Here is a 14363-nt window from a genome sequence, read left to right as displayed (position 1 = left end):
TACGGAAAGTTTTTCAGACCCCTTTAAATTTTTCACTCTTTCATTGCAGCCGTTTAGTAAATTTAAAAAAGTTCATATTTTTCTCATTAATGTACACTCACATGCTGTCCATTTCCTTGTGATCCTCCTTGAGATGGTTCTACTCCTTCATTGGAGTCCAGCTGTGTTTAATTAAACTGATAGGACTTTGTAAAGGCACACACCTGTCTATATAAAGACCTCACAGCTCACAGTGCATGTCAGACCAAATGAGAATCATGAGGTCAAAGGAACTGCCCAAGGAGCTCAGACAGAATTGTGGTAAGGCGCAGATCTGGCCAAGATTACAAAAGAATTTCTGCAGTACTCAAGGTTCCTAAGAGCACAGTGGCCTCCATAATCCTTAAATGGAAGAAGTTTGGGACCACCAGAACTCTTCCTAGACCTGGCCGTCCAGCCAAACTGAGCAATCGTGGGACAAGAGCCTTGGTGAGAGAGCTAAAGAACCCCAAGATCACTGTGGCTGCGCTCCAGAGATGCAGTAGGGAGATTGAAGATCATTCCACAAAGTCAACTATCACTGCAGCCCTCCACCAGTCAAGCCTATATGGCAGAGTGGCCCGACAGAAGCCTCTCCTCTATGCGGGCTTTCATATGTCTTGCACTGTTTGCAAAAAAAAAACCAAAACAAAACAAGGACTCCCAGACAATGAGAAATAAGATTCTGTGGTATGATGAGACTAAGAACTTATTGGTGATAATTCTAAGCGGTATGTGTGGAGAAATACAGTACAGTCCAAAAGTTTGGACACACCTCATTCAAAGAGTTTTTTCTTTATTTTCAGAACTCTGAAAATTGTAGATTCACATTGAAGCCATCAAAACTATGAATTAACACATGTGGAATGAAATACTTAACAAAAAAGTGTGAAACTGAAAATATGTCTTATATTCTAGGTTCTTCAAAGTAGCCACCTTTTACTTTGATTACTGCTTTGCACACTCTTGGCATTCTCTTGAGGAGTTTCAAGAGGGCGTCACCGGAAATGGTTTTCACTTCACAGGTGTGCCCTGTCAGGTTTAATAAGTGACCTGCCTCTTGCCTTGCCTTATAAATGGGGTTGCGACCATCAGTTGTGTTTGTGCCGAAGTCTGGTGGATACACAGCTGATAGTCCTACTCAATAGTAGACTGTTAGCTGCTTTTTTGCCATAATACAAATTCTAAGTAAAGAAAAACGAGGGGCCATCATTACTTTAAGAAACAAAGGTCAGCCAGTCTGAAAAATTGGGAAAACTTTGAAAGTGCCCCCAAGTGCAGTGGCAAAAACCATCAAACGTTACAAAGAAACTGGTTGATATGAGGACCGCCCCAGGAAAGGAAGACCAAGAGTCACCTCTGCTGCGGAGGATAAGTTTATCTGAGTCACCAGCCTCAGAAATCGCAGGTTAACAGCAGCTCAGATTAGAGACCAGGTCAATGCCACACAGAGTTCTGGCAGCAGACACATCTCTAGAACTGTTAAGAGGAGACTTTGTGCAGCAGGCCTTCTTGGTAAAATAGCTGCTAGGAAACAACTGCTAAGGACAGGCAACAAGCAGAAGAGACTTGTTTGGGCTAAAGAACACAAGGAATGGACATTAGACCAGTGGAAATCTGTGCTTTTGGTCTGAGTCCAAATTTGAGCTCTTTGGATCCAACCACCGTGTCTTTGTGCGACGCAGAAAAGGTGAACAGATGGACTCTACATGCCTGGTTCCCACAGTGAAGCATGGAGGAGGAGGAGGTGTGATGGTGTGGGGGTGCTTTGCTGGTAACACCGGTGGGGATTTATTAAAAATTGAAGGCATACTGAACCAGCATGGCTACCACAGCATCTTGCAGCGGCATGCTATTCCATCCAGTTTGCGTTTAGTTGGACCATCATTTATTTTTCAACAGGGCAATGACCCTAAACACACCAAGGCTGTGTAAGTGCTATTTGACTAAGAGGGAGAGTGATGGGGTGCTACACCAGATGAGACTGGCCTCCAGTCACCAGACCTGAACCCAATCGAGATTGTTTGGGGTGAGCTGGACCGCAGAGTGAAGGCAAATTGTTAATTCATAGTTTTGATGCCTCCAATGTGAATCTACAATTTTCAGTCATGATAAGGTGTGTTCAAACTTTTTATCTGTACTGTACATGCACTGCTCATCACCTGCCCAATACATGGTGGTGGCAGCATCATGCTATGGGAGTGTTTTTCAGCTTCAGGGACCAGACGACTGGTTGCAATTGAAGCAAAGATGAATTCGGCCAAGTACAGAGATATCCTGGAAGAAAACCTCTTCCAGAGTTCTGTGGATCTCAGACTTGGCTGAAGGTTCACCTTCTAACAAGACAATTACCCTAAGCACACAGTTAAAATAACAAAGGAGTGGCTTCAGAACAACTCAGTGACCATTCTTGACTGGTCCGGCCAGAGCCCAGACCTAAACCCAATTGAGCATCTCTGAAGAGACCTGAAAATGGCTGTCCACCAACGTTCACCATCAAATCTGACGGAACTGGAGAGGGATCTGCAAGAAAGAATGGCAGAGGATCCCCAAATCCAGGATCCCAAGACGACTCATGGCTGTACTAGGTCAAAAGAGTGGTTCTACTCAATACTGAGCAAAGGCTCTGAATACTTATGACCATGTGATATTTCAGTTTTTCTTGTTTAATAAATTTGGAAAAATGTATTTTTATTTTTTGTTTCCTGTCAAGAGGGGTGCAGAGTATACATTGAGGGGAAAAAAAAAAATCATTTTTTTTAATTTTACCAAATTGCTGCAATGAAACAGTGAAAAATTTAAAGGGGTCTGAATACTTTCCGTACCCACTGTAAATCCTACATCTTGGTTCTAAATTTCTTTTTTCGTATTTTTAAATGCACTTTACACATCCTGGAATGTCTAGTTGCCCACAGTCTCCACTAGGGAGAGCTTACAGCATATGTTTTTTTATTTTGCACTTCATTATCAATTTGTATACAGTAAGCTCCCTCTAGTGGTGACTGCAGGAAGTTAAAGTATTAACATATACAGTTTGGAACTCTATTCAAGTGACAGCTTTGTTTATCCGAAAGAGTTTCAAAGCCACAAAGTAGTTGGAGTTTCACAAAAAAAAAACGTATAGCACCTCTAGGAGGAGCATACTTTATGCAGTGTTTACATTAAACTCTGTAATAAATCAGTATGCAGAAAATGTCCTCTGGTGGCTGCAGTCAGATCAAATGCTATTTTTTGTCAATGCACAGTAATTTGCCTTTTGTATTAGAAAAATGGAGCTCCAAACCTTAAACATTAATTTATGTGGAGTATAACTTTATACAGCGTTAAATTCCTGATTCTAGAAATAGGGGTTTGCCAGCTCTATTTACTTGGATAAGCTGCAATACCATACACAACCAGAAAACATGAGTGGTGCTGTTTCTGGAGGAGTTTTTTTTTTTTTTGTTTTTTTTCCTACTGTTTTAGTGATTAAACACCATACAGGTTCTTATACATGCAGTACTAACAGTTAACTCTGCCGGCCCGGATCCACTAATAAATATGTATGTAACAATGAAGTTAAATATCAGTGACAACAATGGCGAGCCGCTGTGTCTTTCTATAAATGGAGCCTGTCTCTCCACATATGTACATTGTGTTCTCGCTCCAGCCTCGGGCTTATTCCTCCCGCCCCAAACAATAAACAGTGCTTGCCATAGAGAACAATGCACTCACACATCCGGAAGAGATGCTCACCGAAGCAGACACTGCCCTATGGGGAGACCTGTTCCCATCGCCGCGGCCACTCAGCGCCGTCTGTCACTTACAGACCATGTATTTTGTTTTGTGTTGCAGCTTGGAAGCAGAAATTGCACGGTTTTGAGAGGTCTCTGCTGTTAGTAAGTTTATTTTATATTTACCCCACCTCCCAATCATCATCACTTGGCTTCTTGGCTCTGCTGTGACTGCTCGGACACGTCAAATCCTTGCCCATCTCATTAATCAGAACATCTGAAAAATAACGAAGATTGAACCCTTTAAATTTGTCGACCTAGCCTATATTTCCCTGACCTGCAGTACCGCGTACAACCTCTTTACAGGGGTGGTGCGGTTTGTGGAAGATAAAATTAAGAGGGTTCTTCCAGATTAGAAAAACATTGCTTCTAAGGGGCTACTAGACAACAAATAATATCCGTTCTGGCCAGTTAGATTTTTGTTTGGCTCAATAAGCTCCTCCAACTGTCCACGTATGGGAAGAGCTGAGAAATCAGAAGGGCTCCCAAGCGGCATGTTGACCAATCCTGAAAAAGTAGGATTCTTCAGGTAATGACCATCTAATTTCTCTGTTGTGACAATTGCCTGTATCTAGTATTGGAGTATTCGCCCGATCTTGGGGTTGCGCTGCAGTTTCTTGAAGGCTGCCATTTTTTTATACTTAAATGCTCCCTTTCCATCATGCCTCAATAGTGGAGTTCAGATTTCAGAATCTTAACTGCTCATTGTATCTCCTTTAGTGATTCGTGCACTTTTCAAAGAACTTAACAAATAGACTAGGGAAAGGGGGCTGACCATATCTAGACTTTAAAAGGAAAAAAATGTCCACTCTTCACAATCATTCAATCGATTATTGGTATTCACTTTTTTTTTTTTATCAGTGAAGTTTTATTTTTATGGAAAAACTTTTTGTTGGGCTTTTTTTTAATTTATTATTATTATTATTATTATTATTTGTGGGTTGTTCCCAGCAGTCAAAGTAGAACATTTTCCTCCTCCACCCATCCAACATCCTTCTCTTTGTAATCCCATCTTCACTTGGCGCTATCTGGGCATCACTATCCTACCTCTCGCTCTCCAGTTCTTGTATATGACCATGTGCTGACCATTTCCAGTTCCCTGGTTGTAGAGGTCACTGTGGTGGTAACCCAGGCGGATCTTCACTCCCTACAAGGGGACAACCTGTCTTCTGTCTTGGGTGACCATTGGTCTTGTCAATGTCCTCACCTTCCTGTATGTCTTTGACTACTAATTGTCAAACCCCTTCCTTGGTTGTATCTAGACCTGTGTCCGGATTTTCTTTTTTTATTTGGGAGAACCTCATCCAGTATCCTAACGTGTTTTTATGGCTGTACTAACACATTCCAAATTCTTTTATACTTAGTTCAAGCACCTGGATACCACGTTACCAACTTTGAACCCAAACCTATAAATCTGATTCCAAGGGCTTTTTACCCTCCAAAAATCGTCAAAATAAAGTTTTTGAGCACTTGAAAATATGTATAGCAGGAGGACCTCTAGAAACGGCTGGTTTACCTATGCAGGAGCTGTAATAGTGGGCATGTTGGTTGTCTCCCAATGTGGCACCAGAGAGCTCAAGGACCTTTATTTTGGTAATTGTTGGCTCTTTGTTGACTGTTCTTTAGTATAACTTATAAATTTTATGTTTTAAAATATTTGAACTCTGGGGAAAAAAAATATCAGCAAAAATTTTCAACGGGTGTTTATCCCACTAGTTATGACCACAACAATGTGGTGGTGGCTCTTGTAAAGCATCATGCCACCTAATGTCAGCTCTGTTTTTGTCCCTTACCACATGAGTACAACAGTAAAACGTTCTCACCTCTCTGGGGTGAGCCGACTGTCCACTGAGGCCCGCTTGCTGTACCCTGGGATTAGCTGTGGGCAAAACAAACCTCTATTGACAACTTTATTGTTCCTTCTTGTAGTTGTTCCAAGGTTGGGCGTTTCAGTTGTGTGGCGGCGGAGTTGTTTCTATATTGGTTGTTCACTATGGCGGTGGTACTCATTCTAATGTCCTTTTAACCATGCATGGCATGTTAATGACTGTGGTGTCTTCTTCTCTAACCCACACATCACTAATCCTTTGTGTGCCCACACCTAGCTTCTAAAATGTAGGAGATCTATGGTAACAGTGGTGAAGTAATTGGGTTGGTAGGGCTTCATTGTCCATGTCCCATTTCTTGAAGTTCATTGAGGCATTCCTCAGTCTTCTTTATGGTGGCATTGGCTTTGTAGTCCAAGCCCTTTTAAGATAAAGGCAGCCATTCATTTTTTGAGGTGTAAGGTAGACCAGAATGGTATCCTCATCTGATGTAAATTAAACGTTAGAGCCACCATGCCTTATCAGTGGTGTCAACATCTCATGGAACATGTTCTTGTCCTCATGCAACTTCTTTTCTCCCAACAGAAACCCGTTTCTTGAAGTCCGGTTGAAACCCACCGTAACGAACGACCGCTCTGCACCTCTGGTGAATTGACCTACGAGGGACGTGTCTATCCGTGCTGCACTGGGTCTCCTCTATCCCATGGTGATGGTGGTGAAACCAAAATTTGTGGGCACTAAGGCCTTGAAGATTGCCAGTCGGGTGCATATGTTTCGATACAACTTGTATGTAGAAGGTGCATAGTAGATCTAGTGGTAGGAGATGCGTGGAGCCTAATGCTTCATGGTGATGTCACGATATCCCACCACCCCCAACTATTTATATGATGGTGATCACTATTTATTATCTTTTTATTGATCATCTCGCCATAAACCATCAAGAGTGTCTTAAGGAATCGCCTGTAAATGGTGGACTCCATACTGAGGGCAGAGGTAGCAATACCTCGTCAAGCAGTTCTGTGGGACTTGTTGACATTAGTCTTTTATGATGTCACTAGTTCAGTCAATGATGCCCCAACGTGGCTTCCTCCAGCCATTTTAATGAATGGATCTGCTTTAAATCCTGTGTAGAGAACCAGTAAAGGGCACAGTAGAATGGGCGCAGCTTTTTCTACAACTCTGTGGACGTCTTCGCTTAGAGAACGCTTCAGCTCAGTGTTAAATCTCCCCAATGTTTCATGGGGCCGGACCCCAAAGCTTTAAAGGGGTGATTTGCTTATATACTTCCATTTTTACAATTACAACTATATAATTTTAGAGATGAAAATAAGTAATCTTATGTTTATTTGCTGGGTGGTGCAATCTTCTGTACAGTCACATTCAGCCATATTGTCGTCACAATGGAAACCTTTTGTAATCCTGTTAGCAGACCTGTCCTCTCTTATAAATATGTATTTTGCTTTATTTAAATGATGCTGTTCTCCTATTTTTCTTCTGTTCCTGGGATATGGCAGTCTTTTCTGCATAGAAATCTAGTCCTTTTATACAAATGGGAGTGGCCTTCAAGGGGACATCCACAGAGGAGGGGAACACCACACCCTCTTGGGTAAATATAGTCCTTTTATCCATGGGGAAGAGGGCACCATATCTCAATAGAGGCCCAGACACAAAAGGAAAACCTCAGATTCCGCAGAACAGTGGCATCTACACCAGGTCATAAAACATATTTATGGGAAATGATAGCTCCTTATTAACTTAAAAGGGAACTCTTAAGATCTGCCTTAAAGGGTTATCCAGAATAAAAAAAAAAAAATTGCCATTGCAGCCCTGCCCACAATGGCGCATTTTGCCTTTGCATTTCGGCAGCTCAATCTCATCATAGTGACCAAATTAGAATCCATCTCTCCTAGACAAAGTAGAGATTGAAAAAACAAAATTACTGGTTACTACAAAGCATAACACTGCTCCCAGAAGACGAAGCCAGGAATTATTGTCATCGGGACACAGACCTCAATAAATAAAAAAAAAAAAAGTTAAATCTGCTTTAATCTATATTTTCTGACTGCTCTTCATTAAAGTTGTATATTTTGATCACTTTCCCTGTTGCCACATAAAAATACATCATAGAAGCCATTTGGATAAACTATGCAAACATGTTGGCATGGTTTATCTAAATGGCATTTGTGCTAATTGTTTATCTATTAGTCGGCACTATTTTACCTGACACATGGCACCATATCCTTTGCATAAGCATAGATTTATAAAATGCCGCCACAACCACTAGAGGGAGCTGGCTGCATACAGTTCCACATTGAACTCAATAATAACACTGTATGCAGTGCGTGCCCACTAGTGGTCTCTGCAGATAGTTCAGCTTGTTATCCATGTCTGTGCAGGGGATTTGGTGCTCTATCAGTAAACTAAGCTTTGGCTGCCATAAAGATATATTAAAGTGAACCTGTCAGGTGCAATATGCACCCAGAGCCATGATCAGTTCTGGGTACATATTTCTAATCCCTGCCTAACCGTTCCTGTATACATTGGCATAGATACTTCTTCTTTTTCTAAAGATCCCTTTACTTCTAAAGATCTTTTATGATAGGCTAATGAGCGCAGGGACTAATCGCAAGGGTGTTAGTTCCCCTGACTAGTCCGCCCTCCTAGCATGTAAGCACGCCCAGAGGGCGTGTATATACATGTACATATTCAGTGCATAGCGTCATCGTCGCTTACGTACGTATCTGTTGTCACCACCTCAGATACTGGGTTTAGGCTCAGTGCGCATGATCACAAGTCCCCGACAGTCCTGGTCATGACCTCTCTGAAGCCGGGATGCATACTCCCAACTTCATAGTGCGCATGGACAGAAGGGCGGTGACTTGTGATCATGTGCACTGACCTTCAACCGGCATCTGAGGCAGTGAATGGACCCAGGTACGCGCGTCACCTTCGTTGATGCTGGGCATTGAATAGCATGTTAGCACACCCATGTGGGTGTGCTAACATGCTAAGAGGGCAGATTAGTCGGGGAAACTAATGCCCTTGTGCCTAGTTCCTGCACTCATTAGCCTATCATAAAAAGATCTTTAGAAGACTTATTTCTAAAGATCCTTTATCTATGCTACTTCGATACTGGGACAGTTGGGCATGGGTTAGAAATATGCACCCAGAACTGCTCGTGGTTCTGGGTGCATATTGCACCTGACAGGTTCAATACACACATTACAGTACAGTACAGTAATTTTTGCAACCCCTTGAGTCCTGTCACCTTCACACAGTGGAGGTTGTGTATTCAATGCCTTTATGATGTCACTAGGTTTTAGCAAATATACATTTTGTTACAAAATGGCTTTCGTCACTTTCATAAGTGACTGAAGACGTGATTTACATGACTATCCTGTACATATGGTATAGACAGTGTATATAGTACTGCCATATAATCTCCTCCTATATATAGATGCTGGACTGGAGCCGCTGGCGCATACTCTGCTCAGAAGACACTCGCCGCCGCTATGAATCCTCAGCAGAGTCGCCATGTATTTTCGGTTGTAAATTTTGACTGTATAATTTGATTTTATTTACTTGTACAGCACAATGAATGTGATAAGTCTAATAAACACTTTTAATCACAGAGGTGAATGTTTGTTTTTTTCCCCTTTTTTAAAGCTGTTCCTAAAAAAAAAAGCTATAAAGGCGGCCAGATTGCTAAAGTCCAGAGCCATAAATGTGCCTGGTAGGTGGAGTAGGGGGTGGAAGTAAAACAGTATACTCCATTTTTAGGAGTGATGTTGACTTGCAGGGAGCAGCCATGTTGGGATGTCCTACCCTGCTTTTCAATTCTTGTCTGTGGTAAACATGGGTTCCCTTTTAAGGTTCCTTTAGCGACACCACTACTACAAAGTACTTCACGTGAGGATATGTGAAGGGGAAAGATGGCTGACCAGTATTAATGAAGGCCGTACTGGTTTTCACTCGGCTTTCCCATAAACCCATATTGATATTTTTCAAGGTTTTTCTTAGGTAAAACATGTGGACAACCACCAGGGTCTCTCAATCAAAATGGCTGCCTCAAGTCAACAGGGATCTAATTAATTGAAAGCACAGGTGTCCTTTCAAGAATGCTGGAAAATTACTACAAATTTATATAACAGTGCCAGACAAGCTGCTGTTACAAGATTTGCACCATTTCCTTAAAGAAAAGCTACATTTTTACCTCATAAAATGGCTTCCTAAGTGTGTGTGTGTGTGTGTGACTTTCATATGTTACACCAGTGGTGGCAGATACCATCGAGTAATAGATGACCCATCAAATACATGTAAATAACATTCTCTTTAGTTTATTGAACATTTCATTGCACTTGTATCCTATACCTTAAATTCATGATGTGGGGCAAATCAAACAAGGAGGGGAGAGTAAAAAATGACTCCATTTCTTCTAATGCCACGTGTACACAATTCTTTGGCAGCGATAACATGTACGGTACAACAGATCTATGCCGTCCTTTTCTGTCAGCATGCAGCTCTCAGATGGTTTGTCACCCAACTTTCCACGAGGGCTGTAATGGTGACCATAGTGGCAACCCAGTTTTCTCAGAACCGGATAGATGTGTTTTACATTTTTATTCTGAAAGCACCACTCCAGTGTTTGTTTTGGGTTTTTTTTTGGGGGGGGGGGGGGGTGTTCGGCGCTGGAGTGGAGCTTTAAATGCAAGTCCTCTGCCCCTGTATTACTCGCCTGCCGCCATTTTCAGCTCACTGCTCCGGTCCTGTGGCGCCATCTAGTGACCATAACTAGTCAGAAGTTATGTCACGAGGGCTCAATGTAACTCTTTGAGAGACAGCACAAGGCTTTCATACAGTTTATATTGATTTGTGACCTCCGGTGTGCTCCATGAAACACTGGACCTACCGGAAAGTCACAAGTCGCCAGAGATTGACAGGAGCAATGCTGGGAAAAAAAATATAGATCGTGGCAGGTGAGTATAACACAGGTGGTAGGAGACTTGCATTTAAAGCACCACTCCAGCGTTTTTTTTGTTGTTGAGATAAATATTGGCTACCACCTCCTAATTTGTAGAATAGTAAAGATATAGTAAATATATAATATATATCTTTACTACTCTGGAAATTAGTAGGTGGTAGCCAATATTGATCTTGTAAGAGTGATAATCAAGCTTTCCCAAGGGAAGTTAAATAGATCTGGGTAAGTTGGTTGACAACCCCAATGGTTGTTGTTGCCCCAAAAGTTTCTTTACAGTCCTGAATGGCAAACTGGCTTCTACATGATAAGCGCGTGTATATAATATATTCTGGTGCCGTTCAGCAATTTGTCCACACCTACTTAAAATTATTAACTTGAAATTTAGAATTATTGTTTGGTTCTTATTGAGAAAAATAAAGTAAACAATCAAATCGTCAAAATTTGGTGTGACCGTCCTTTGTGGAAGTGTACCTAGAATTGATGCCGCTTGAAAGGGATGATTTTTGAAGGCATTCTGCAGGGAGGTTGTTCCAAAGATCTTGGAGAAGTAACCACAGATCTTATGTATGAGGCTTGTGCAGATCTGCCCCCATGTAATCCCAGACAGACTGGATGATGAGATCAGAGTTCTGTGGGGGCCGGATCATCACTTTCAGGACTCTTTGTTCTTCTTTATGCTAAAGATAGTTGGCTCCAAATTTATTCTGTAGCAAGACTACCCCAAACATTCAGGCAATCAAACACCTTCCTGATGGTATTGCTTGATCTCCACAATGAGAATTGAGCAGCCTTAGGCCCCCTTCACACGACCGTGTCTCCGGTACGTGCTAGGTCCGTGCCCGTATGTACCGGAGACACGGGCACACGTATACCCATTAAAATCAATGGGTATATGTGCACGCATGTGTTCTGCCAGTGGCCCGTGCCTCCGTGTGGAGCAGACGTGTGCTCCACACGTATGCATGTCCGTGTTTCTCCGGCAGCACGGGCCCACACACGTACCACACGGATGTAGTGTGGATGCGGGTGCACGTGACACGCGCCGGAGAAACACACGTGGCATTGTAAAAAATTAAAAAAAACACAAACTCACCTCCACGAGTCTTGCAGTCTCTGCCACCGTTGTCGCCTGCATCCGTCCCCCAGTGAATTTGAACAACGCGTCTTCTTCACTGGGGGCCGGAAGCAGCGTCAGCGGGGCATGGCCTGTGCCGAACACTGTCATTCAGCACCACAGACAGCTCCGGAAGAATCGGGTAAGGCGGGGCTTTCCGTTCTCCGTGTGTTATGTATAACACACGGTGAACAGGAATGTGCCACAAACACGGCACACGGGGAGCAAACCACCCCTTTAACACGTACGTGAAAAACGGATCGTTTTTTTTCACGGACATGTGAAGGGGGTCTTAAGTAGTGTAGACACTGTGGTTAGTCAAGGAAACTTAGTGCAGCAGATGAAAGACTCATCATGCTTGCTTGCTTCCCTTCAAATTCTGAGCTGATAGCACTGCTGGACATCTTCAAAATTGGCAGCAACCACACGGAACCCAGTAAGGCTATGTGTACACGTTGCCTTTTTTTGTGACCACATAAATGCATCATTTTTGGCCGCAAAAAACGCACCCGTGGCAAAAACACATCGGTAAAAACGCATGCGTTTTTACCGCGCTTCGGTGTGTTTTTTTGCTCCGTTTTGCTGTATTTTTGATCTGTGTTTTGCTGCGTTTTTCCAATGATGTATTGCATGGGTGGAAAATGCAGTAAAACGCAGAAAAGAATTGACATGACCATTTTTTTTTTTTTTTTTTTTTTCTTCCAGCTCAAGCGCAGCTAATGTGTGCGGACAGCAAAAACGAATACTCAGACTTTGCTGGGGAAACAAAATCATGCAGTTTTGAGCCCAAAAACGCACCCGAAAAACGCACTGCGCACATAGCTTAACACTAATCAGTTGTTTGGAGAAGTCTGCCCAGAAGTGGTCTTTGTGGAGGAATTGCAGCCAAAAGCCATACATGCCAGATGAAAACAAGACTATCTGACTTAACTATGCACAAAAAAATTGGAGAGCAGAAAATGACAGCAGAGGCTCAGGACTGAGTCAAAATGTGAAATATTTGGCTGTAATAACATAGTTTGTTCACCGGTGGGCAGAAGAGCAGCATGGAAGCTCGGTAGAGGGTCTTTGCAAGTTTTGGGGCTGAATTTCAGCAAATCAAGTTGGAGATTTGGTCTGCATTAATGATGTCCTCAATATTGAGACATACATGCAGATACTTGCGCCTCTGATGGTATTAGAACATGGATATGACTGACTTCAAATTTATTTTGCAGCAGGATGACAACCCCAAAAATACTATATGTAGAGAATGTATGCACACCAGTGACTATGCAAGGGGAATACATGTAATAGCAGTAAATGCTGTGTGAATACTGGCCTGAAAAATACAATAGCTATATGTAAAAATGAAAAAATGACAATGGAATCTGCATTACTGCCATGAAATATGAATAAAGAGAAATGTATTAGTTATTGAATTGATCAATGCAACAGAGCCCCCAAACCTCTTCACGGTATTCTCTTATTTTTGGGGTCCCTAGCTAGAGTGTGTCCTCTCATGCAGTTAAAAAACTTACCATGTATGGGAAGCTGAGACCCAGGCTATTTATGTATAATGTGGACCGACAAGGTATGGGTGGGGTCAGGTTCACAAACGAAAGACTACTAATGAATATGAATAAAGAGAAATTTAGCTATTGAAATAAAAGAATACAGTGAAGAAGTTTTGGGGCTCTGTTGCATTGATCAATTCAGTAGCTAAATTTCTTTGTTCATATTTCATGGCAGTAATGCAGATTCCATTGTCATTTTTTCATTTTTACATGTAGCTATTGTATTTTTCAGGCCAGTATTCACACAGCAGTTTCTGCTATTACATGTATTCCCATTACATAGTCACTGCTGTGCATACCTTCTCTCCATATAGTGAAGTTTTTTTAGGTTTTTGCAGCACCCAGTTCAGACTTAGAATGGTGCTCCAAACGTTATTTCTTAAACCCCAAAAATACAACCAATGTCATTACAAACTATCTAGGCCATAAAGGACTCGTCCTGGAAGTGATGATATGGACCCATAGAGCCCTGATCTTAGCATCATCCGGATTTTGTCTGGAGTTGCATGGAAATAAAAAACCAGCAGGATTTGTACAAGCCTCATACACATAAGATCTGGGGTTAGTTCTTCAAGATATTTGGCAAAACCTCCATGCCAAATTCCTTCAAAAACTGCTTGTGTTCCAACAAGTAGTGATGCTTTGGTTGCTGTTTTGAAGGCAAGGGGTGGTCACACCCAAGGCTTAATTCATTCAACTATACCATTTTTGCGTACCGCAAAACACAGATCGGTGTGTCTGCAATTGCATCCGTGTGACAACCGCATTCGTTCCATATTTCTCAAAAAAAAAGGTCCTTTTCTCAGCCATGTGCCTTCCATTTTTTTTGTGGTTTTAAGGGGTTTCCTAATAGAATAAACTGCAGGGGTCCCCACGATTGACTTCTATTTAGAGCATGGTCCGCAATTTACAAAAGAGGATAAGACCTCTTCTAAAAAAAAAAAAAAATATTGGACACGGATGACACACAGAAGCACTTCCGTGTGCCATCTATTTTTACACAAAACACATAGAAAAACATGGTCTAGTAATTTTGGTCTGCAAAAAAGAAAAAACTGAATGGACCAAGAAGAATGGTATGGTTGTGTGAACGAA

At 42.0% G+C, this 14363-nt stretch overlaps 1 protein-coding gene across 8 annotated transcripts in view; it reads left to right on the top strand.

Moving 5' to 3' along the window:
* Positions 1-9245, top strand: part of BAIAP2 (BAR/IMD domain containing adaptor protein 2) — a 176330-nt gene extending 167085 nt beyond the window's left edge. For 2 of the 8 annotated variants that reach the window (XM_075350737.1, XM_075350728.1), the window contains 2 exons: positions 3853-3896; positions 6203-6289. In XM_075350737.1, coding sequence (XP_075206852.1) covers positions 3853-3880 — 28 coding nt within the window. In that variant the 3' untranslated portion in view covers positions 3881-3896; positions 6203-6289. Of the gene's footprint in view, positions 1-3852; positions 3897-6202 lie in introns of those variants that run through there. The other 6 variants (XM_075350732.1, XM_075350726.1, XM_075350729.1 and 3 more) reach the window with 5 other exon arrangements.
* The last annotated feature ends 5118 nt before the right edge of the window (positions 9246-14363 follow it).

The sequence above is a fragment of the Anomaloglossus baeobatrachus genome, chromosome 5 (assembly GCF_048569485.1).
Source record: "Anomaloglossus baeobatrachus isolate aAnoBae1 chromosome 5, aAnoBae1.hap1, whole genome shotgun sequence".
In the NCBI taxonomy this organism is placed as follows: Eukaryota; Metazoa; Chordata; class Amphibia; order Anura; family Aromobatidae; genus Anomaloglossus; species Anomaloglossus baeobatrachus.
The sequence above is the reverse complement of the archived record's forward strand: the minus strand, read 5'-3'. Positions and strand labels throughout refer to the sequence as shown.